This window comes from Ooceraea biroi, chromosome 13 (assembly GCF_003672135.1).
Source record: "Ooceraea biroi isolate clonal line C1 chromosome 13, Obir_v5.4, whole genome shotgun sequence".
Lineage (NCBI taxonomy): Eukaryota > Metazoa > Arthropoda > Insecta > Hymenoptera > Formicidae > Ooceraea > Ooceraea biroi.
In genome coordinates, this window is record NC_039518.1 from 2,228,772 (window position 1) to 2,254,141 (window position 25,370).

Sequence of the window (25,370 nt, forward strand, 5' to 3'; positions counted from 1 at the left end):
ATTGGCAACAACTTATGAAAGAAAATGATCCGAAAATTTCTTTTCATCTGTAAGTAAAATACATACAATTGTAGGTTATACACAATGCCGGTAAAACGTTTCAAATATTGTTACGTGTTTATTATTACATTCATATGAATAATTGTTCGATAACAGTTTTTCATTTATAGTTGTTATTATAATTCATATATTTAATAATAATATATACGATTTGACTATATATATATATATTTATTATTAAATATATGAATTAATAAAAACTATAAATGAAAAACTGTTATTGAACAATTGTTCATACGAATATAATAATAAACAAGCCAAAATTCTTTCTTAACACCGCCAGTAGATAATTTCAGTAAACGAGTACGATTAATATTCGACACAACTGGCTATAATTCTCTTTATTAGAACGACGTTTCGACCATACGGGATGTGGTCCTCTTCAGTAGGTGACAATGTTACATCTAAATTACGTTAAAAATATGATAATTAAATAAGATTGTCTTTCGGTGCCACCATTACTCGGTCTAGGTGTATAATCAAGCCAAAATTCTTTCTTAACACAATAATAATAAATTTAAATAATAATAAACACATAACAATATCTGAAACGTTTTACCGGCATTGTGTATAACCTACAATTGTATGTATTTTACTTATAGATGAAAAGAAATTTTCGGACCATTATTTTCTTTCATACGTTATTGCCAATTTTTCCTTTTTGCATTAATGCGATTGCTACATTCCGACACAACACAATAACTCATCGTACATATATATATATCACTAGCGGAACCGACATACCCAAACAGCCGAAGTTACACGAAGTGCCAGTGCTCTCCCCTTACCGCTAATCTCGGCTTCCCCTCGTAAAAGGCTTCGTCCATATATTCCTATGTCAATGGGGTAAGAAGATTAGGTGTTCTCGCCCTTGCGAAATCGGAGTGGCTTTCCTGAAAAACTCCGCGTTTCAACACTAGATGGCACAGGTGTCACGCCTATGTTTTCGCGGTTATTTTGAATGTAGACTATAAAAATGCATGTATAAATATTGATAAATGATTACTTGTAAATGTTTCAAAAAATATTGATACGTAGTTCATATTATTTTATCGTATTATAAATAATATAAATTGCAATGTATTATTTAAAAGAAGATAAAGGATAGAGAAATTGTTCTGAAGCGTTTGAAACGTCAACTGGACCGCTGCCTCTGAAGACGCGACAGCTAGGAAATACTGTGATAGCCAATCATCAGTTGCTGAATATTTTATCGATAATATAAACAGATTTCTGTAGACTTCAAGTAGAGAATAAATAATAAATTATGAATAAATAATTATATAATGTATTAAATATCTACTAGAAAATCTCTCTCTTTCAGTTGAGGTGATTGGGCAGGAGCACGGTCTTACATACAGGTCTGGAAACTACCTCTAATTTCAGTGGTGGGAGTATGGCCGCTTTTTGAAGACACGTTTAGTTTTTAGCATAACCACTACTCGTCGCTGTCATCGATGTCCGCAGATAAATATAACCTGAAAACCGGAGATAAGAACCCACGTGTGTTCATGACTCTCATTGAAAAACGGTTATTGACTACAAAAGTTATCGAAACGTTTATTGAAATGACGAAATGGTGTGCGGTACCGAATTGCAAGACCGGCGGTAGAACCGAGCAGAAACGTTCTTTATTTCGAGTGCCGAAAGACATTGTTACTTGGAAAAAGTGGGAAAAAGCTATTACCCGCAAAAATAAAATAAAAAGATAAAGGACAGATTTAAACATAAAATCCTGATGGAAAAAATATAATAAAATTTTGCTAAAATGTATTTGAAAATCTCTATCAATTGATCCCGGTTCATTATCATTTCATCATAAATTTTCAAACTTTTGGAATATTAGATATAAAATTTATAATAAAATACGAAAATTTCTAATAAAATATAAAAATTTATGATGAAATGTTAATGAATCGAGGTCAATTGACAGAGAGTTTCAAATACATTTCTAAAAATTTTATTACATTTTTTTCCATCACGGAAGGATTCGTTTTTATTCACACTTAAATTTGAGAATAAAAACTCAATTTTATTTCATATATTGGGTCGTCCGGAAAGTTCGTGCCGATTTTGAAGGAAAATTCAAAGGCAACATTTTTTATGTCGATAAATATTTATTGACTTATGTATGCACCGTTTTGTTTCACAACCTTTGTCCATCTTTCACGCAACCGGAAGATTCCATTCTCCCAGAACTTCTTAGGTTTCTCGGCGAAAAACTCCTCCAGGTGGTTTTTTATGTCGATCAAAGAATTGAAGTTCTTGCCGCTAAGAGAATTTTGCAAAGACCTAAATAAGTGAAAGTCTGAAGGTGCAATGTCTGGTGAATACGGTGGGTGAGGTGGCACATCCCAGCCAAACTCCAACAATTTTTGTCGGGTAGTCAAAGAAACATGAGGTCTGGCATTGTCCTGACGGAACACGACGCCCTTCCTATTAGCTAATTCTGGACGTTTTTCCTGAATCGCTGTCTTTAATTCGTCCAGTCGCGAGCAGTACTTATCTGCATTTATCGTTTGGTTGTGTGGTAGGAGCTCATAATATAGGATTCCTTTCCAATCCCACCAGACGCAGAGCATGACTTTTTTTGGACGAAGGCCGGCTTTCGGAGTGGTTAATGCTGGTTCATTTCGCTTACCCCAGGATCTTTTTCGTTCTACATTGTTGTAAATGATCCATTTTTCGTCACCCGTCACTAATTGCTTCAAAAATGGTACGTTTTCGTTGCGCTTGTACAGCGAGTCGCAGATGGAAATGCGATCCATTAAATTTTCTCGGCCAAATTATGCGGAACCCATACACCATAGCGACTTACGTAACCAAGCTTCACTACATGATCGTGGACAGTGGTTTTCGATATTTTCAGTATCTCTGCCAATTCACGTGTCGTGTAGCGCGGGTTATTCTCGATCAGTGTCTTGATTTGGTCATCATCAGTAGTAGAGGTCTGCCCGAGCGTTCTTGGTCCTTAAGGTTAAAATCACCAGCTCTAAACTTAGCGAACCACTTACGTACGGTTCTTTCAGCTAAAGCGCCTTCTCCGTAAACAGAACATATCGAATTTGTTGCTTGTGAGGCATTTTTGCCTTTCCGGTAATAGAAAAGCATCAAGTGTCTAAAATGTTCTTTGTTTTCTTCCATCTTGAAAAGAGTACAAAACTGACACGAATCAATTAATCTGAAACAACGTTTTTCCTAAAGATGCGTTGAAATGTCACCTTTAAGCATATGTATATAAATCGTATGTTTTCAATAACATTGATATATTCAGACATGTTCCAACGCCATCTATTAAAAATCGGCACGAACTTTCCGGACGACCCAATACATATTTCCCTAATTCATTTATAGTCTTAAATTATTTAAAGCGTTATTAATTTATCATATTGTTTTGTGAAGACTGCGAGTGGAATAAAGACGGACAGATATTCCCCCGGCCTCTGACGTCCCTCGTCGGCCTGCGAACATCGATCGCAACGCCTCTAGTGGCTACTAAAGAAATAAAAAGTGACACAAAATGATCCATCCCCACCTCTGAAGTTTCCAGGCCTGTATATAAGATCGTGGGCAGGAGTGTTCGCTCTTTCAGAGTTCACTAGTCTCGAGTCAGCTGTCTCTGACGTTCGTGCGTCATCCAGCGGATATTTAAACCAGCGCACGGATCCGCACCGATGAGCGATAACGCTCTCTCACGCTCTGTTATTTTGCGCCCTCGCAAAATGGAAATGAGGGAGAGCGATGAAAGTTCACGTCCGCGCAGTGCCTGAACGGCATGAAACAAGATGGATATAATACAAGAACACCTCGCGGTGCCAGCGAAGTACATGATACTGACGGATGGACGAATCTCTCTGACGGTTCACGGAAACTGGCTTTCCCGGTTACTGACGGCTGGCCCGTTCACGTTTATCCATCACGATAGACTGTCCAGCGACGAAATCGCAGCGCAACCCACCCACGATGAATTGGGCGGCGACTGGTTGAGGGTTTACGCAAAGGTACACCTAAAAGCTGTTCTTCAAATCCTTCAAACGTCTTGCGTTTGTAAAATATGATAAGACTGATCGCCGCTGCTAGGTATACGTAAAGCGCTACAGGAATGCGATCCCCCTGCCAAGGGGGAGACCCGTCACCAGCACGAGGAATCAGGCCGAACTGATATTCTCGCAGTTGCTGCACTACGTCGCTGAGACCAATTATCGGAACTTGTGGAAGGAAACGTACAAAAAGTACTACCGTGCGTACTTGGCGAGTGGTTTCCCACTGGCAACATTTTGTCATCTCAGTTTGTAGATGCCACTTGCTGTTGTTTAGTTTAATTAACGATATCTTGCGAACTGTGTGTAGATCCTTGGAATTTCGTGGAGCAGAGGGAGCAGTCCACCATCACTGCCAATACGAACGACGTCGGTATTATGCACGAGGTGTTAAACAGGATGTACGGCTGCACGTTGGTCCAGGTGCAGCACGGTGTAGTTCTCTCAGTCTCCAATGGCACATCCTCCGAAACGCACTGCAATCTCGCGCCGGTCCACTTCGTCGTAGAGACTGCGTCCGCTTTTGTAGTGCTCTACGACCAAACTGCGAGCTACTCCCTTCGCGAGTGGGTTTGCGCGATGGCACTTATTTGCATACTCGATGTTTCAAAATCGTTGTGTGATAGGTAAATAGAAAAATATTTCCGTTACTCACGAGCACCACTTTCAGATGCGTAATGTACAGTCCGGCTGCTCTCAGTACGAGTCATGGGAAACCGTTGTTCGTGGTTTATCAGTTGCTACGGTTATCCAGGGACCTGCATGATCGCGGTCTCGCGTTGGGCGAGATTACTCTTAGCGACATTTTAGTCACAGATAATTTCACTATTCAGGTATACATTTCGCACTTCCTCTATCTGCGGTGGTTTCCGATGCGAGGTGAAGTCAGGAAAATTTCAGTCGGATTCATGGTTTCCAGGTACTGCCAAAACTGAGTGATAACATCTACCTGAAACCTGAAAGCGAGGGTACGAGTTCCTCCCAGGAGAGTAGAGAGAGGCTTGCCGGTAGCAATACTCACGGTAGAAGAAACGGCGTATCCGGAACGCATAACAGCGACTTCGGCACGAACGAAAGCATCGAGAAATTATGCGAGATGTGGGTGTACAATTGCATCAGCAACTTCGATTACTTGACGGCGCTGAATAATTTGGCCGGCAGGAGACACGGCGATCCCAGTTGCCACCACGTTATGCCGTGGGTGACGGATTTCACGTCGAGGAACGGCGGCAACTGGAGGGATCTAACAAAATCGAAATTCCGATTAAACAAGGGAGACAGACAACTGGACCTCACGTTTGACTCGCAATCGACTGAGGCACGTGCGATAAGTTGAGCGCGAAAAAAATTTCAGTTCTCACATTAAATAATCGATACTGATCAGGACAGGCTTTCCGATTCTTACAAGTAAACCTACGGAAGTGTTACTCTCCGATTTTTCTGAAATTTGGATATGTTATAATACATGAGAAACTAAGGGACACGTATTTTTTTTTAGCGGCGGAAAAACATATTTAGGGAGTGAAACGACCCCCCAAAATGGGGGGTAAAAAGGGAAGTAAAATCTATTAAAACTTCAAGAGGAAAGCTAAACTCGAGAAATTACTTGAATAGACAGTAACTCGACATGCGACTTTCAAAATACAATAAAATCAACTTTTGACATTTAAACAATTTTGTTATAAACGATTAATATTTTTAACATGTTTAATTCACTTCACATAACTAACAATAAATGTCAAAAGTTGATTTTATTGTATTTTGAAAGTCGCATGTCGAGTTACTGTCTATTCAAGTGATTTTTCGAGTTTTCGTCCGCCATATTGGATCCGCCATATTGAATTTTGAAAATCTGATTTCAGATTCGGATTCAGCGACTTAAAAAACCAATATATTAAAAAGATCGAACAGTTAAAAAATATAGTTTCACAAGGTGTTTCATGCGCAATGCCAAACGAACGCGGCAATTTAGGGATTGTTTACCCCCCAAATATTTATATAAAACAAAACAAAAAAATATGTGTTCCTTAATTAGCTTTCCTCTTGAAGTTTTAATAGAGTTTACTTCGATCAGATCAAAACTGATTTTTTGCAGCAAGAAATTGGTCACTTTAGGGGTAGTTCACCCCCTAATTTTCACTCCCCTTCCAACATACCTAGGCCGATTTTCGTCTTCTATCGAAAGATACTTTCATAGCAAAAATCATTAAAATCGCTTCACTGGTCTCAAAGATATCGCAATTTTTCCATTTTACCCCCCATTTTGGGGGGTCGTTTCACCCCCTAAATATGTTTTTCCGCCGCTAAAAAAAAATACGTGTCCCTTAGTTTTTCATGTATTATAACATATCCAAATTTCAGAAAAATCGGAGAGTGACACTTCCGTAGGTTTACTTGTTAGTCAATAAATTACGCGAGCAGGAAATATTGTAGACTTGTTTTTATTTTTTTATTTCGAGTGACTATCCGCAATCTAAACTCTAAATCTTTTATATTATATATTTTTTTGTTGATAAGTTAATGTTAATTCGCAGGTTGGACACCATGTATCGGATGTTTTGTCAGAGATCACATATTACGTCTACCTTTCACGTCGATATAATAAATCTGTGCTGTGCAAGCACGTGCGACCCTTGTGGGTACCCGGTGAATATCCAGCTTCGATTCAGAGGTTGCACGATTGGAGCCCTGATGAATGTATACCGCAGTTCTTTACCGACCCCAGTGTTTTTAAGGTAAAGTATTGGGTCGTCCGGAAAGTTCGTGCCGATTTTTAATAGATGGCGTTGGAACATGTCTGAATATATCAATGTTATTGAAAACATACGATTTATATACATATGCTTAAAGGTGACATTCAACGCATCTTTAGGAAAAAAGTTGTTTCAGATAAATTGATTCGTGTCAGTTTTGTACTCTGAAGATGGAAGAAAACAAAGAACATTTTAGACACTTGATGCTTTTCTATTACCGGAAAGGCAAAAATGCCTCACAAGCAACAAATTCGATATGTTCTGTTTACGGAGAAGGCGCTTTAGCTGAAAGAACCGTACGTAAGTGGTTCGCTAAGTTTAGAGCTGGTGATTTTAACCTTAAGGACCAAGAACGCTCGGGCAGACCTCTACTACTGATGATGACCAAATCAAGACACTGATCGAGAATAACCCGCGCTACACGACACGTGAATTGGCAGAGATACTGAAAATATCGAAAACCACTGTCCACGATCATGTAGTGAAGCTTGGTTACGTAAGTCGCTATGGTGTATGGGTTCCGCATAATTTGGCCGAAAAATTTAATGGATCGCATTTCCATCTGCGATTCGCTGTACAAGCGCAACGAAAACGTACCATTTTTGAAGCAATTAGTGACGGGTGACGAAAAATGGATCATTTACAACAATGTAGAACGAAAAAGATCCTGGGGTAAGCGAAATGAACCAGCATTAACCACTCCGAAAGCCGGCCTTCGTCCAAAAAAAGTCATGCTCTGCGTCTGGTGGGATTGGAAAGGAATCCTATATTATGAGCTCCTACCACACAACCAAACGATAAATGCAGATAAGTACTGCTCGCGACTGGACGAATTAAAGACAGCGATTCAGGAAAAACGTCCAGAATTAGCTAATAGGAAGGGCGTCGTGTTCCGTCAGGACAATGCCAGACCTCATGTTTCTTTGACTACCCGACAAAAATTGTTGGAGTTTGGCTGGGATGTGCCACCTCACCCACCGTATTCACCAGACATTGCACCTTCAGACTTTCACTTATTTAGGTCTTTGCAAAATTCTCTTAGCGGCAAGAACTTCAACTCTTTGATCGACATAAAAAACCACCTTGAGGAGTTTTTCGCCGAGAAACCTAAGAAGTTCTGGGAGAATGGAATCTTCCAGTTGCGTGAAAGATGGACAAAGGTTGTGAAACAAAACGGTGCATACATAAGTCAATAAATATTTATCGACATAAAAAATGTTGCCTTTGAATTTTCCTTCAAAATCGGCACGAACTTTCCGGACGACCCAATAGTATCATCGAGTGATAGCAATCTACTGTTTAAGCGTCTGTTCTTACATGTGTCTGTTGTTTGTAGTCAATTCACGAGGATTTGCCGGATTTAGAAATCCCAGCATGGGCGACTTCTCCGGAGGATTTTATTGAAAAGCATCGAGAAGCTTTGGAAAGCTTTTATGTATCAGAGAGATTGCATTACTGGATAGACTTGACTTTTGGCTACAAGTAGGGGTTTAATCAATAAATTGTTTATTATTTATGTGAGCGCCAGAGAGAGAGAGAAAGAGAACTCTTGCCACCTTTACGTTACAGATTGTCCGGTTCTGCCGCCATAAAATCTAAAAACGTCTGTCTGCAATTGGTTGACAATCATACCGATTTAACAAATTCCGGAGTGGTACAACTCTTCACGCAACCGCATCCGCAAAAGATTATACCGTCTCCGTACTGGGGTAAAGTACCACCGCGTCTCCGACCGACGTCTTCAGCCAATAAGAGTAGTGAGTATTTTTTTTAACCATCAAAAAATCTTACGTTGCAATTTTCTTCAAATTATTCTATCCATGATTGCAGAGGGTGATCAAACCGCGAGTAAAATCAGCGACGACGAGGGTCAGAGTTCCGGCATCGAGGAAGAGGAATTGCCGATGACCGCGACGAACGCATCGAGATCGTCGCCTCTCGTACTGAGTCGCCTGCTGAGCCGTTCCAGAGGCTCCTTACTCTCGGAGGACAATATCAAGTCGGACAAGTCCGTCAGTCAGCCGATTATCCTTCCGAAGGATTTCAATCCCGTTGCGGCGATCCTGCAAGTCGAGACCATGCACACCTTTATGAACAAGATCAATCATCAGGTTTACAAACCCGCGGTGGGCTTGCACGATTCCTCTACAAATTACAAGCAAATCGTTGCCGGTGGCCGTATCAAGGAGCAGCAGATACTCGGTTGTCTGATAGTCGAGATATTCCTGGCCGGTAAGTTCCGCGCGACGTGGAACGTCGAGAAAACGTCGTTCCCGCAGAGATTCGCGACGTGCCTGAACACGTTGAACACCTCGGCGGATAATTTGCCGAAGTGCATCAGGAATATCGTCTCGCTGTTGCTGCAAACTGACATCGTACCAAAGAGCTACAACGTCGGCAATGCGGAGACGAGCGATGCTTCAACGGTAATTTTACAGAGTCACGACATTACGATATTTCACTAAGACACGAATGTAGAATTGACACCCGCGCATTTTACATTCAGGCGAGTGAGACCTCATTTCGTTACCCAACGATAACGTACATGGGCCTTCCGCCGCCGTCCGCGCATCAGTTCCTTCAATCGATCCTGTCGGGCAGCCTATTTCCATTCTCCAAGTACTGCCAGTATCTGTACAACATCGTGGAGATGCTGCAAGAGTACAACGGCCTGGTGCGAGAATTGAATTCCGCGGTGAAGAGCGAGGACGACGCGGATCTCGCGCTTAGGACGAAGACCAAGTATCTGTGCAAGATCAGCGAGTGCAAGGTGAAAGCGATCGCCAGGGAACTGGAACGATTGCTGCCTTACGCCGGCGGCGCGAGGGAGGCGACCCTGCAATTAATAGTTCCTCATATAGTACAAATCATGGAAGAGCCGTACAGCGCCGTGCTAGCGATATGGCATCTCTTCGATCCTATCGCGAAGTGAGTGCCTGATGTTCTAATAAAATCGACCCATTGGGTCCTCTTAATCTGTCTCGTCTTCCTTTTCAGAACATTAGGACCGAAGGACACGGCCGACACGTTTCTCCCGTCTATCACGAAACTGTACGAGAACGGTTCCGTCATGGATACCGCGCTCTACGCCGATATACTACCCGCAGGAACGCTCGCCAAGTTCCGAACTACTCGATTGTATCACAGAACGTTCCTATTGAAGCTGATAGTCAGACTAGGACTACGTAGGTTCCTGGACAACTTCATAAATCCCCTGGTGGAAGCGGTGGGAGGATACAAGGATTACATGCAGGGCTCGTTTGACACGTACACTCATAGGACCGGAAATCTGAAGTAAGAGAAGCAAAATTAATTATAATGATAACATAATTTTCTTTGTTTATACAATAATATTAGGAGTGTGATTTAGTTTTGAGGGTTTTGCAACAGATGGCTGTAGTGTCAGTTTGTTCCAATAGCTGTTTCCGATAACTGTTGTTTCTTACGGTGTCGACATTATCCATGACATTCAGTAGCATTATAGCAATAGATGCAATAACAGTCGTGTTTATATCATCGTAAAAATTCAACTTCCGAAAGAGCATTTTCGACATGCGTTGCTTTTGTGTTTTAATCAAAAGAAAACTGTGGCTGACGGTTATAGAATTCTTGTGGAAACTTATGGTGATTCTGCCCCATCAATTAAGACGTGTGAACACTAGTTTAGACGCTTTAAAAGTGGTGATACTGATGTGAAGGACAAAGAACGCTCGGGACAACCAAGAAAGCTTGAAAATGCAGATTTGCAAGCATTATTGGACGAAAATCCAACACGATCCACTTCAGAACTTGCCAGAGCATTAAATGTTGATCGTACAACAGTTACGAAACATTTACATGAAATGGGAAAAATGAAGAAAGAAGGGAAATGGGTTCGACATCAATTATCGGAAAGTGCCATTTGAACATTTGCATTTCGTTGATCGCCGGGCAAAAAAAGAAGAGTCTTTTGTCTCGGATTGTTACTGGGGATGAAAAGTGGATCTATTTTGATAATCCGAAACGCGGAAAATCATGGGTGGATCCAGGCGAACCATCAACACCCACTCCGAGACGCAATATTCACGGTTGAAAAGTAATGCTCTGTATTTGGTGGGATAGTGTACTATGAGCTGTTAAATCCGCACGAGACTGTCACGGCTGATGGTTATCGACACCAATTGTACAAGTTGAAGCGAGCATTGGACGAAAAACGACCACCAATTGCGAGTAAACGACGGAAAGTGATTCTTCTTCGTGACAACGCTCGACCTCACGCTGCGTTATCAGTGAAACAAACACTATTAGAGCTTGAATGGCAAGTCTTCTCAGGACATTGCTCCATGCGATTATTATTTGTTCCGGTCGATGCAACACGCTTTAGAGGATACACACTTTCATAATTTGGAAGAAGTACGAAAATTCATCGACGAATGGATCAACTGAAAAGAAGAGTCATTTTATCGCGGTGGAATCCATCTCTTGCCAGAGCATTAAATGTTGATCGTACAACAGTTACCAAACATTTACATGAAATGGGAAAAATTCAGAAAGAAGGGAAATGGGTTCGACATCAATTATCGGAAAGTGCCATTTGAACATTTGCATTTCGTTGATCGCCGGGCAAAAAAAGAAGAGTCTTTCGTCTCGGATTGTTACTGGGGATGAAAAGTGGATCTATTTTGATAATCCGAAACACGGAAAATCATGGGTGGATCCAGGCGAACCATCAACACCCACTCCGAGACGCAATATTCACGGTTCAAAAGTAATGCTCTGTATTTGGTGGGATAGTGTACTATGAGCTGTTATATCCGCACGAGACTGTCACGGCTGATGGTTATCGACACCAATTGTACAAGTTGAAGCGAGCATTGGACCAAAACCGACCACCAATTGCGAGTAAACGACGGAAAGTGATTCTTCTTCGTGACAACGCTCGACCTCACGTTGCGTTATCAGTGAAACAAACACTATTAGAGCTTGAATGGCAAGTCTTCTCAGGACATTGCTCCATGCGATTATTATTTGTTCCGGTCGATGCAACACGCTTTAGAGGATACACACTTTCATAATTTGGAAGAAGTGCGAAAATTCATCGACGAATGGATCAACTGAAAAGAAGAGTCATTTTATCGCGGTGGAATCCATCTCTTGCCAGAGCATTAAATGTTGATCGTACAACAGTTACCAAACATTTACATGAAATGGGAAAAATTCAGAAAGAAGGGAAATGGGTTCGACATCAATTATCGGAAAGTGCCATTTGAACATTTGCATTTCGTTGATCGCCGGGCAAAAAAAGAAGAGTCTTTCGTCTCGGATTGTTACTGGGGATGAAAAGTGGATCTATTTTGATAATCCGAAACACGGAAAATCATGGGTGGATCCAGGCGAACCATCAACACCCACTCCGAGACGCAATATTCACGGTTCAAAAGTAATGCTCTGTATTTGGTGGGATAGTGTACTATGAGCTGTTAAATCCGCACGAGACTGTCACGGCTGATGGTTATCGACACCAATTGTATAAGTTGAAGCGAGCATTGGACGAAAAACGACCACCAATTGCGAGTAAACGACGGAAAGTGATTCTTCTTCGTGACAACGCTCGACCTCACGTTGCGTTATCAGTGAAAGAAACACTATTAGAGCTTGAATGGCAAGTCTTCTCAGGACATTGCTCCATGCGATTATTATTTGTTCCGGTCGATGCAACACGCTTTAGAGGATACACACTTTGATAATTTGGAAGAAGTGCGAAAATTCATCGACGAATGGATCAACTGAAAAGAAGAGTCATTTTATCGCGGTGGAATCCATCTCTTGCCAGAGCATTAAATGTTGATCGTACAACAGTTACCAAACATTTACATGAAATGGGAAAAATTCAGAAAGAAGGGAAATGGGTTCGACATCAATTATCGGAAAGTGCCATTTGAACATTTGCATTTCGTTGATCGCCGGGCAAAAAAAGAAGAGTCTTTCGTCTCGGATTGTTACTGGGGATGAAAAGTGGATCTATTTTGATAATCCGAAACACGGAAAATCATGGGTGGATCCAGGCGAACCATCAACACCCACTCCGAGACGCAATATTCACGGTTCAAAAGTAATGCTCTGTATTTGGTGGGATAGTGTACTATGAGCTGTTAAATCCGCACGAGACTGTCACGGCTGATCGTTATCGACACCAATTGTACAAGTTGAAGCGAGCATTGGACGAAAAACGAGCACCAATTGCGAGTAAACGACGGAAAGTGATTCTTCTTCGTGACAACGCTCGACCTCACGTTGCGTTATCAGTGAAAGAAACACTATTAGAGCTTGAATGGCAAGTCTTCTCAGGACATTGCTCCATGCGATTATTATTTGTTCCGGTCGATGCAACACGCTTTAGAGGATACACACTTTGATAATTTGGAAGAAGTGCGAAAATTCATCGACGAATGGATCAACTGAAAAGAAGAGTCATTTTATCGCGGTGGAATCCATCTCTTGCCAGAGCATTAAATGTTGATCGTACAACAGTTACCAAACATTTACATGAAATGGGAAAAATTCAGAAAGAAGGGAAATGAGTTCGACATCAATTATCGGAAAGTGCCATTTGAACATTTGCATTTCGTTGATCGCCGGGCAAAAAAAGAAGAGTCTTTCGTCTCGGATTGTTACTGGGGATGAAAAGTGGATCTATTTTGATAATCCGAAACACGGAAAATCATGGGTGGATCCAGGCGAACCATCAACACCCACTCCGAGACGCAATATTCACGGTTCAAAAGTAATGCTCTGTATTTGGTGGGATAGTGTACTATGAGCTGTTAAATCCGCACGAGACTGTCACGGCTGATGGTTATCGACATCAATTGTACAAGTTGAAGCGAGCATTGGACGAAAAACGACCACCAATTGCGAGCAAACGACGGAAAGTGATTCTTCTTCGTGACAACGCTCGACCTCACGTTGCGTTATCAGTGAAACAAACACTATTAGAGCTTGAATGGCAAGTCTTCTCCGGACATTGCTCCATGCGATTATTATTTGTTCCGGTCGATGCAACACGCTTTAGAGGATACACACTTTCATAATTTCGAAGAAGTGCGAAAATTCGTCGACGAATGGATCAACTGAAAAGAAGAGTCATTTTATCGCGGTGGAATCCATCTCTTGCCAGAGCATTAAATGTTGATCGTACAACAGTTACCAAACATTTACATGAAATGGGAAAAATTCAGAAAGAAGGGAAATGGGTTCGACATCAATTATCGGAAAGTGCCATTTGAACATTTGCATTTCGTTGATCGCCGGGCAAAAAAAGAAGTCTTTTGTCTCGGATTGTTACTGGGGATGAAAAGTGGATCTATTTTGATAATCCGAAACGCGGAAAATCATGGGTGGATCCAGGCGAACCATCAACACCCACTCCGAGACGCAATATTCACGGTTCAAAAGTAATGCTCTGTATTTGGTGGGATAGTGTACTATGAGCTGTTAAATCCGCACGAGACTGTCACGGCTGATCGTTATCGACACCAATTGTACAAGTTGAAGCAAGCATTGGACGAAAAACGAGCACCAATTGCGAGCAAACGACGGAAAGTGATTCTTCTTCGTGACAACGCTCGACCTCACGTTGCGTTATCAGTGAAACAAACACTATTAGAGCTTGAATGGCAAGTCTTCTCCGGACATTGCTCCATGCGATTATTATTTGTTCCGGTCGATGTAACACGCTTTAGAGGATACACACTTTGATAATTTGGAAGAAGTGCGAAAATTCGTCGACGAATGGATCAACTGAAAAGAAGAGTCATTTTATCGTGGTGGAATCCATCTCTTGCCAGAGCATTAAATGTTGATCGTACAACAGTTACCAAACATTTACATGAAATGGGAAAAATTCAGAAGGAAGGGAAATGGGTTCGACATCAATTATCGGAAAGTGCCATTTGAACATTTGCATTTCGTTGATCGCCGGGCAAAAAAAGAAGAGTCTTTTGTCTCGGATTGTTACTGGGGATGAAAAGTGGATCTATTTTGATAATCCGAAACGCGGAAAATCATGGGTGGATCCAGGCGAACCATCAACACCCACTCCGAGACGCAATATTCACGGTTCAAAAGTAATGCTCTGTACTTGGTGGGATAGTGTACTATGAGCTGTTAAATCCGCACGAGACTATCACGGCTGATCGTTATCGACACCAATTGTACAAGTTGAAGCGAGCATTGGACGAAAAACGACCACCAATTGCGAGCAAACGACGGAAAGTGATTCTTCTTCGTGACAACGCTCGACCTCACGTTGCGTTATCAGTGAAAGAAACACTATTAGAGCTTGAATGGCAAGTCTTCTCCGGACATTGCTCCATGCGATTATTATTTGTTCCGGTCGATGCAACACGCTTTAGAGGATACACACTTTGATAATTTGGAAGAAGTGCGAAAATTCGTCGACGAATGGATCGACTCAAAAGAAGAGTCATTTTATCGCGGTGGAATCCATCTCTTGCCAGAGCATTAAATGTTGATCGTACAACAGTTACCAAACATTTACATGAAATGGGAAAAATGAAGAAAGAAGGGAAATGGGTTCGACATCAATTATCGGAAAGTGCCATTTGAACATTTGCATTTCGTTGATCGCCGGGCAAAAAAAGAAGAGTCTTTTGTCTCGGATTGTTACTGGGGATGAAAAGTGGATCTATTTTGATAATCCGAAACGCGGAAAATCATGGGTGGATCCAGGCGAACCATCAACACCCACTCCGAGACGCAATATTCACGGTTCAAAAGTAATGCTCTGTATTTGGTGGGATAGTGTACTATGAGCTGTTAAATCCGCACGAGACTGTCACGGCTGATGTTATCGACACCAATTGTACAAGTTGAAGCAAGCATTGGACCAAAACGACCACCAATTGCGAGTAAACGACGGAAAGTGATTCTTCTTCGTGACAACGCTCGACCTCACGTTGCGTTATCAGTGAAAAAACACTATTAGAGCTTGAATGGCAAGTCTTCTCCGGACATTGCTCCATGCGATTATTATTTGTTCCGGTCGATGCAACACGCTTTAGAGGATACACACTTTGATAATTTCGAAGAAGTGCGAAAATTCGTCGACGAATGGATCAACTGAAGAGAAGAGTCATTTTATCGCGGTGGAATCCATCTCTTGCCAGAGCATTAAATGTTGATCGTACAACAGTTACCAAACATTTACATGAAATGGGAAAAATTCAGAAAGAAGGGAAATGGGTTCGACATCAATTATCGGAAAGTGCCATTTGAACATTTGCATTTCGTTGATCGCCGGGCAAAAAAAGAAGAGTCTTTTGTCTCGGATTGTTACTGGGGATGAAAAGTGGATCTATTTTGATAATCCGAAACGCGGAAAATCATGGGTGGATCCAGGCGAACCATCAACATCCACTCCGAGACGCAATATTCACGGTTCAAAAGTAATGCTCTGTACTTGGTGGGATAGTGTACTATGAGCTGTTAAATCCGCACGAGACTATCACGGCTGATCGTTATCGACACCAATTGTACAAGTTGAAGCGAGCATTGGACGAAAAACGACCACCAATTGCGAGCAAACGACGGAAAGTGATTCTTCTTCGTGACAACGCTCGACCTCACGTTGCGTTATCAGTGAAACAAACACTATTAGAGCTTGAATGGCAAGTCTTCTCCGGACATTGCTCCATGCGATTATTATTTGTTCCGGTCGATGCAACACGCTTTAGAGGATACACACTTTGATAATTTGGAAGAAGTGCGAAAATTCGTCGACGAATGGATCGACTCAAAAGAAGAGTCATTTTATCGCGGTGGAATCCATCTCTTGCCAGAGCATTAAATGTTGATCGTACAACAGTTACCAAACATTTACATGAAATGGGAAAAATGAAGAAAGAAGGGAAATGGGTTCGATATCAATTATCGGAAAGTGCCATTGCGAACCGGTTGAACATTTGCATTTCGTTGATCGCCGGGCAAAAAAAGAAGAGTCTTTTGTCTCGGATTGTTACTGGGGATGAAAAGTGGATCTATTTTGATAATCCCAAACGCGGAAAATCATGGGTGGATTCAGGCGAACCACCAACATCCACTCCGAGACGCAATATTCACGGTTGAAAAGTAATGCTCTGTATTTGGTGGGATAGTGTACTATGAGCTGTTAAATCCGCACGAGACTGTCACGGCTGATCGTTATCGACACCAATTGTACAAGTTGAAGCAAGCATTGGACCAAAACCGACCACCAATTGCGAGTAAACGACGGAAAGTGATTCTTCTTCGTGACAACGCTCGACCTCACGTTGCGTTATCAGTGAAACAAACACTATTAGAGCGTGAATGGCAAATCTTCTCCGGACATTGCTCCATGCGATTATTATTTGTTCCGGTCGATGCAACACGCTTTAGAGGATACACACTTTGATAATTTGGAAGAAGTGCGAAAATTCGTCGACGAATGGATCAACTGAAAAGAAGAGTGATTTTATCTTGGTGGAATCCATCTCTTGCCAGAAAGATGGGAAAAAGTTATAGAAAACGAAGGAAAATATTTTGATGAAGGTATTGATTCATTATCATATTTAAATACATGCGTTTTTGAGCAAAAAAAACCCTCAAAACTAAATCACACCCCTAATATATTACGTGTTGAGAAGAGGCCAACAGCGTGCAGATATTTTTAACATTAATTTTAATATTTCATATAGAGTGAAAGCCGCGAATCGCGTTGAAGGTGGTTCCGAAGATAACAATGGAAGCAATGTATGGACCAAGCTCGAAACCGACGTTGCGGATTCGTATTCCCCGCCGGTCTTGGAGAGCAGCGACGTGCCGGACTTGCAAAGGAACAGAGTAAGATTGAACAAATTATCAGATTTTATTTCACCTAAAAAATATAAATGTAAATAATTAAATTTTACGCATCTACGTTTACGTTTAGGCATTCGAGGAGCTACGTGCTGTGTTTACCACCGAGTTCGCCCACAAAGCGTACATGCTCTTCTATAGATGCGTTGACAGCGAGGTGATAGGACAGATACTTAAAAACCACGAGCGTATACAAGAGCTCTGTCACGATTACGAGCAGGGAGTAAAGACGGACGCCTCGAATACCGGTAGATGTTCAATAAAATTTTTATCTTCGACTTTCATTCGTCGTCTCGATTAAAGAGTGACGCCTCAATCTCTCGTATCGTTATTCAAGATAATGCGGACAAGTACACGTGCGACGCATTGCCCACCGTGGACCGTGACGTGGCGCAGAACGTGGAGTCGATCGACAAGAGCGCCTGCAGCTTCGGGAACATATCTGTGGTAGGAAATCGATTCGAGATACAGAAGGACGATGCGAAAGCTCAGTCGGCGACGGAGGTGGGCGCGGCGGCGGCCGGTCGTGAGGCGACGTGCCCGTCTTCCGCCGGCAGGCAGCTGCGTGGCAACTGGCTGGCCTACTGGGAGCACGAGATAGGGAGGCCGGACAAAGACATGATATTCAACATAAAGCAGATAAAACTGCAGAGCTTCAGCGGGCACACGAACAGCGTGAGGTGTTTGTACGTGCTGGACAACGAGAACAGTTTTATGAGTGGCGGTAGGGACAAGACCGTGAAGTTGTGGAGTCTGCGAAGCCAGGTAAGATTTATAATAATTCAGACAGAGTATAGCGTTGTTAATCGACATTCCATCAACCGTCAACGTTACGCAACTCTCAGGGCGACGGAAGTACAGTTTCATCGTGCCAGCATACGTACACCGGGCACAAAAAGTCTATCCTCTCGCTCACGTTCTTGGAATCCCTGAGATACGCGGTCACGTGCGACGGTGCGATTCATTGCTGGGACCCGTTCATGGGCTCGCTCTTGGGCTGCCCGGAGAGCAGTCGCCCCGTCCCGGTGAACACTCTAGCCTCGAGCCCGTCGCCATCCACGACTCTCCTCGTGGGGACAACTGACATCACTCTCCGGGTCATCGACTGCAGGACATTCCAATATGTTAACGAGATGAAAGTAAGCGCAACGAACGATCGAGTATCAAGTATACATACAATTGCCGCTGTAAAGCGGTAATCTCGTATAAAGATTTAGGATCGACGTGTTCGCTAGGTCTCGATGAACCCGACTGGCTTGATAAGGTGCATCGCAGTGGCGCCCAGCGGTAACTGGGTAGTCCTGGGCCAGGCGTCGGGCTTCTTAACGATCCTCGACACCCGCACCGGCTTGATCATCGCGTCTTGGAAGGGACACGAGTGCGAGGTAATTGAAAATAATCTGTCGATACTGCTGACGACTCGGGACTTGATAGAAGCACTCGTTTAATCGTTGATTCTTAATGGCACAAGGTGCTGCAACTGGAAGCGATAAACGAGACCACCATAGTCAGCTCCTCGTTGGACCAAACTATCGCAGTGTGGAGCGCGGTGGACGGGAAACTTAAATTTCACATGAAGTAAGGGGACTCCTAGTATCGTTACCGAAAATTGCGCGTGATAAAACACCGCTCGATACATCGAAATTAATTAATGTAAGTGTAAAATCTTCTTTCAGAGGCGCCACGGAACCTGTCCACTGCATGGCGACGTACGAGCAAGAATTAGTAATAGGGACAACGGCGAATCGTATCGGCGTCTATAGCGCTGTAGAAGTCACCGCCTCGTTCTCGTCGTCCAAGTTAAAATCGGACGCTTTTAAAGGCGTCCTCACCGCCATGGCTGTCCTCCCTCTCAATCAGCTGCTGTTACTGGGCGCCGACAACGGTGGAATCACATTACTGTGTTGAGAATCACAGGCGTTATTTACTAAGTATGCGCAACTGGTTGAAACACTGTTAAGGGGGAGCCTGCTTTAGAACGCTGAAAATAAGGTATATTTTACGAATTGTTTTTGGAGAAACTATACAGCGGATCATTATAAAACTTTGATGCATTTATTAGTACGTGTTCAAAGATAAAAAAAATTATTTTTTTATTTGAATATATCGCTTGTAGAGGTCGTCCTGGAGAAATCTTAGTGCAGCCGCGTCGCCGGCATCGCAAATTGGTGAGCATTCTCCTGCCTCCAAATTTCGTCTAAACTGAAAAATTGAAATATCTTCTCGTTATTTATGAATTCCCATCGTCGATGAACCAAAGAGAGAAGAAAAAAGTTGAAAAGTGCCAAAATGGTGGAGCTTAGAACACAAAAGTACGATTTTTAGGCAAAGTTGTTGAACTTTTTCATGCAAAAGTAATGTTTTTATGAATATTAAAGGTTCATCGACGATGGGAATTCATAAATAACGAGAAAATATTTCAATTTTTCAGTTTGGATGAAATTTGGAGGCAGGAGAATGCTCACCAATTTACAATGCCGGCTGCACTAAGATGCCTCCAGGACGACCTCTACAGGCGATATGTTCAAATAAAAAAATAATTTTTTTATCTTTAAACATGTACTAATAAATGCATCAAAGTTTTATAATGATCCGCTGTATAGTTTCTCCAAAACAATTCGTAAAATTATACCTTATTTTCAACGTTCTAAAGCAGGCTCCCCCCTTAAGTATAAGCGAGGATGCGTGGGAGGATGATCGTTTCAACGGAATTTACCGAATGCACCATGGGAATCTGCTGCTGTACAATAAATTTCATTTTTACAAGGCATTTACCCAGGGAGAGTCTCTTATGTACAGATAATGTCAGTTCTAGTCGCTAACACCTTCAGAGCAACCTCGGGGGACATTTTGTACACGCCGATGTCCGATAAGACTTCAACCGATGCACTTTTATCGTTGTTACTCAGCGTTTCCCGCAGTAGTATTGCCGAGCCGATTAAAATATTTAAAAGTACACATGCTTCCTTGATTCTGAAAAACATTCAAGCAGTTTCTATTATTACGCGTACTCTCGATAAATAAATTCGAGTCTTTTAGTGATGCTTCATGCACGGACTTACAAAGGAAAGTACGATTCCGGCTTGTTCACGTACAGGCCGAACAGTGGGAACAGATTCCTTACAATGTCGTGTTGTAATTGTTCGCCGCCGCCGTTATTGAAGTGATTTACCAACACGACTTCCTCCAGCAGGAACTTGAGAGAGAATTTGAAAATTTAATTCAGAAATTGACAACGAAGAAGACGGCAATAAATCATCCCATCGTTACTTGCAACTTGCGCACCTGATCGAACTGAGAGGCCAGGCTCTTCCAAGCTTGGTGAAACAGCGGCAGGGCGAGGGCGTTGTGCAGTACGTGAAGACGTGCGGCCAGTTCTTGGAACACGGGGCAACCGCTTGGCGTCACCGACAGCGAGGCAATTTCTTTCGAAGACTGCATCGCGAACCACCTGACGAGACAGTAGGGAATGCTTCAGTTTAAGTAACAGAAACAAATGAAAGATGAATAACGACGCGGTCAGGTTTCATACTTGTCGGTCCTGTAAGCTCTGCTCTTCGCCTTCACGTCCAAAGCTACCGAGTCGCTGATTTCGTTTATCAGTTCCTTCTCCAATCGTTGCAGGAGAGCCACCGCCTCGTCGAACACGGTGCCTTCCATTTCCCCGATGTTCTCGCTGACGTCGTTGCCTCTGTCGGTCGCGCTCTCGACGGCCTCGGCTTGCTTCTTGAAGAAGTGCAGCTGCAGAAAGTGCTGCGCAAAGACACACGGTATCGATATTGTCAATATAACGCCTCTTGTTCTCGCGTGCAATCGTAGATGGAGAAGCTACAACGTACAACGGTCATGCCCCATTCCTCCAAAACGGCTGTGACGTAGTGCAGCGTATTGAGAATATTCGGCATCAGCGACGTCAGAGGGTCCTCGTAATTCTCGTGCAACAGCTGCAACAATCTCACCCTCCAGTCGTCGATCAGCTCCAGTTGCAACTCGAGAAACTGTAATCTTCAGCGTTACGGACGACGTTACTGTTTGGCTGCGTGACAATATTGTTAATAATACTTGTTAAATATTTCGTGCATTTTACCTGTGTCCAGGCTGAGGTAGGTGCTTGTACCTGTCGGAGATCGCGGTGAGAAGCGTGAGGAAAGCGTCCGCGCATTCGGTGACTTTCATGTCGTCCAAGTCGGGACTCGCTACCCTCTCCCACGCTGTGCTCGAGCTTAGCACCGCGTCCATCTTCTCGGTCGCATCTAAACAGCAAATACGTACTTAGCGTGCACGCGTATGTGATCCCTCAAGCGTTAGTTATTTCACGAATATTCTCTTCGCGCTCACATTTCTTCTCCATGTTGATCCACTTTAGAAATATCTGGGCTTGCGTGAGGACAAAGACAGTGGTTGGTTCAGACTGCGGATACAGCAGAGTCTCTCGCAGTTCCCTCTCGAATCCCAACGCCTCGTCCACGAGATGCGCGAACAACGTGTCGTCGTACTGCACTACGGCCAGCTCGCAGTGCAGTTTCTCGACGGCCAATTGAACTAGGGCACGCATAAATTCGGCCTGTCGATACATCATAATTAGCGACGAGAAATTTCAATTTAAAATTCGTCCGCTTGATATACAGGGTGTTTCCTCTAACTGTAGCACTTAGAATATCTCTGCTTCCTTTGATGATATGAAAAAAGTCAAAGGACGAAAATTGTTCGATTCAAAGAAGAGACCTAGTACTCTGGTAAGAAAATTATTTTTTTAATCTGACCTTTCACAAGATGTCAAGGTCATGAACATTTTTTTAAACGAGATGGTATATTTTCCTTAACGAAATGACGTAGCTTGTAAAAAAACAAATTCAACCATACAGAATATGTTGACCTTCAAATGACTTTGAACCACAAAAATCACGTTTAGGAAAAGAAACTCTATTTATTGTATGTATAACTACAAAGATGTACCTTTTTTACAGATGTTCGAAACGATCACCGTTTACTTCCATACACTTTCGAATTCGATGAATAAACGATTGTTTTACGTTTTTGAGAGATTCCGGAGTAATTGCGGTGCACGCACGCTGAATTCTTTCTCGCATATCTTCAGGTGTTGTCGGAATATCGCGATAAACTTCATTTTTTAGGTGTCCCCAAAGAAAAGAATCAAGAGGCGTAAGATCTGGTGATCGAGCCGGCCAAGAAATTCTTCCACCACGTCCAATCCAGCGATCAGGAAATGATTCGTTGAGTATGTTCCGTGCAAATGAAGTTTATCGCGATATTCCGACAACACCTTGTATCTTTGTAGTTATACATACAATATATAGAGTTTCTTTTCCTAAACGTGATTTTTGTGGTTCAAAGTCATTTGAAGGTCAACATATTCTGTATGGTTGAATTTGTTTTTTTACAAGCTACATCATTTCGTTAAGGAAAATATACCATCTCGTTTAAAAAAATGTTCATGACCTTGACATCTTGTGAAAGGTCAGATTAAAAAAAATAATTTTCTTACCAGAGTACTAGGTCTCTTCTTTGAATCGAACAATTTTCGTCCTTTGACTTTTTTCATATCATCAAAGGAAGCAGAGATATTCTAAGTGCTACAGTTAGAGGAAACACCCTGTATATATATTACACCTTTGTGTCCAAATGTCCGAGGTCTATGGAGTCCGCAACGGGTTGGACATTCTTCTGCACCCACTGAACGTGATCTTTGATCCACGTTAATATCTGGGTAAAAAACCACTCGGGTTTGTCCTGCCGGTTCGTCAATTTACTTCCTGTGAAGTGGTAGATGAACCTCTGCCGAAGAGGACGTGACAGTAAGTTGATCGGCAAGCTGACCGGCGCAAAATCTGTTAACAACACGGACGTCACTACTGGTTTTACCATATCTTCCCTGAAGGAAAATACCGAGAGAAGAGTTAAGGATTGCGAATGACGGGATCGAGCGAAATACAAGTTCCTTCCAACGGTCTTGCCGAGTGCTTCTCGTGACGCGTGACAGAACAAATAAATTGTTAAAGGATACGGTAACTGCAGATGAAAGAGATACTTCGTCAGTGTCCTAAATCTGGTCATTATTTCTGGTGAAGGTGCGCTCAGCGAGGCAACATTGCCCCCACAAAAAGGCCATTTTAGCATCTTCAGTAAATCATTGTATTCCCTGTATAAATATTACGTAATCATTAAATATCTAGTATGCGAACCACTTTAAGTGCTATTATTCTGGGTATATTTAATGGGGAACATACTTAGAAAATTTCTTTTTGATTAGATTGTGCCAAAAGTGCAGCGTCTCGTGAGTGTAACTGACTAGATGATGACACGCTGACGACTGCAACTGACAACTGATATTCGTCAGATTTGTATATAAAGTTATCATAGACTCATCGTCACCAGATGACAAGTATGTTTCCATCTCATCGCTGAGCAAAGCACAAACGTGGCGTTTTAATAATTAGTAATAAATAGTGGAAATCATAGTACTTTTGATATCTTGTATTACCTGATATTTTCTATGTATTGTATAAAGTGCAGATAGGATAATGTCTTGTCCAGCTGGCCTATCTGGTCGATAACTTCTTGCAACTCTAAATTTTTGTCATTCTCGCTGAGTGTCTCTTCGACTTTTGCGGTAAGGTCTGTAGAGATTCCCTGCAGCTGTTCGACGTCACAACCAACATGCTCCACGTTTTCAATCACTGCTTTTACTTTTGAAGGAGCGGTGGTCGAGGCCATGGATAACTGTGGAATAGCAAAAATATGTATAAAATTGCACACACCATACATACACATTTTGTATAAATCTGTTAGTATTTATGAAATATTTGGTTGACTGGAAAGTCTATTGTTTTAGCAAAATTTAAGCGTGAAACTTTGTATTTAATGTAACAAGTATTTAATACAAGTCAACCCAATAAATATGAAGCCGTAGTATAAAGTAAAACAAATACTAACCGACTTTTCAATCTCATCTTTCTCCGTTTTGAGCTGCTCGTGAAAATCGTAGATTCCGTCGAGATTTTTCAAGTCCGCTCGCAATTGCGCATTAAACTTTAGTATAATATTCTGTTTTATGTCCATCTCGACGTATATTATTCGTAGCGAGAATTAAATTGCACCATTCTAACTGAAACTCATCAGTGACGGCGAAACTCCTATCCCCTTTTAACCTGTTCCTAACCTCTCAACTTGAAACTGTCAAGACGAGCATCATTCTATCTCCGTCCAATACTCAGTGAGCAACAAAGACAGACACCGAGCAGTCACCAAGTGGAATTTAACCTCATTTTAGCAGAATACGGTAATTGTGAAGGAGAGCTCTTTCCTCTTCGATTTCCTTCAAACTTGGTAGAAATGTATATTTTGGTCCTAAAACACGATTGCGAGAAGGAAAATCGTCGCTCTCAAGTAGAACCAAAGTTACAGCTTACTCAAACGACAGTTTCGGGGTTAGGAAATCTGTCATACCGGCAGTTACGGGCGTAGCGCACACTGACCAAGCATGCGCGGTGTTGGTAATTGTGAAGGAGAGCTCCTTCCTCTCCGATTTCCTTCAAACTTGGTAGAAATGTATATTTTGGTCCTAAAACACGATTACGAGAAGGAAAATCGTCGCTCTCAAGTAGAACCAAAGTTACAGCTT

General features: G+C 42.2%; 2 protein-coding genes across 3 annotated transcripts; one reads left to right on the top strand and one right to left on the bottom strand.

The window, feature by feature from the left end:
• Window positions 1–3,393: 3,393 nt before the first annotated feature.
• LOC105283878 (WD repeat-containing protein 81) lies at window positions 3,394–20,498 on the top strand. Its single transcript, XM_026974687.1, has 19 exons — window positions 3,394–4,061; window positions 4,141–4,300; window positions 4,411–4,666; window positions 4,771–4,933; window positions 5,020–5,418; window positions 6,635–6,835; window positions 8,190–8,335; window positions 8,423–8,610; window positions 8,684–9,279; window positions 9,360–9,781; window positions 9,851–10,150; window positions 17,503–17,713; window positions 17,802–17,976; window positions 18,066–18,493; window positions 18,574–18,867; window positions 18,964–19,113; window positions 19,200–19,306; window positions 19,405–19,659; window positions 20,372–20,498. The coding sequence occupies exons 1-18, from the start codon at window positions 3,846–3,848 to the stop codon at window positions 19,634–19,636; spliced, it is 4,644 nt and encodes a 1,547-aa protein (XP_026830488.1). The 5' UTR covers window positions 3,394–3,845; the 3' UTR covers window positions 19,637–19,659; window positions 20,372–20,498.
• Window positions 20,467–25,087, bottom strand: LOC105283877 (RAD50-interacting protein 1). Of its 2 annotated transcripts, XM_011346999.3 has the most exons (12): window positions 24,683–25,080; window positions 24,231–24,469; window positions 23,977–24,150; window positions 23,754–23,888; window positions 23,360–23,621; window positions 22,067–22,292; window positions 21,816–21,981; window positions 21,568–21,733; window positions 21,261–21,481; window positions 21,014–21,179; window positions 20,791–20,924; window positions 20,467–20,701 (listed from the first exon to the last, which is right to left on the bottom strand). In XM_011346999.3, exons 1-12 carry the CDS (start codon window positions 24,806–24,808, stop codon window positions 20,518–20,520), a joined length of 2,199 nt encoding a protein of 732 aa, XP_011345301.1. In that variant the 5' UTR covers window positions 24,809–25,080; the 3' UTR covers window positions 20,467–20,517. The 2 variants fall into 2 exon arrangements, with proteins under 2 accessions (XP_011345301.1, XP_011345300.1); XM_011346998.3 differs by having other exon boundaries at window positions 23,360–23,888; window positions 24,683–25,087.
• Window positions 25,088–25,370: the final 283 nt, after the last annotated feature.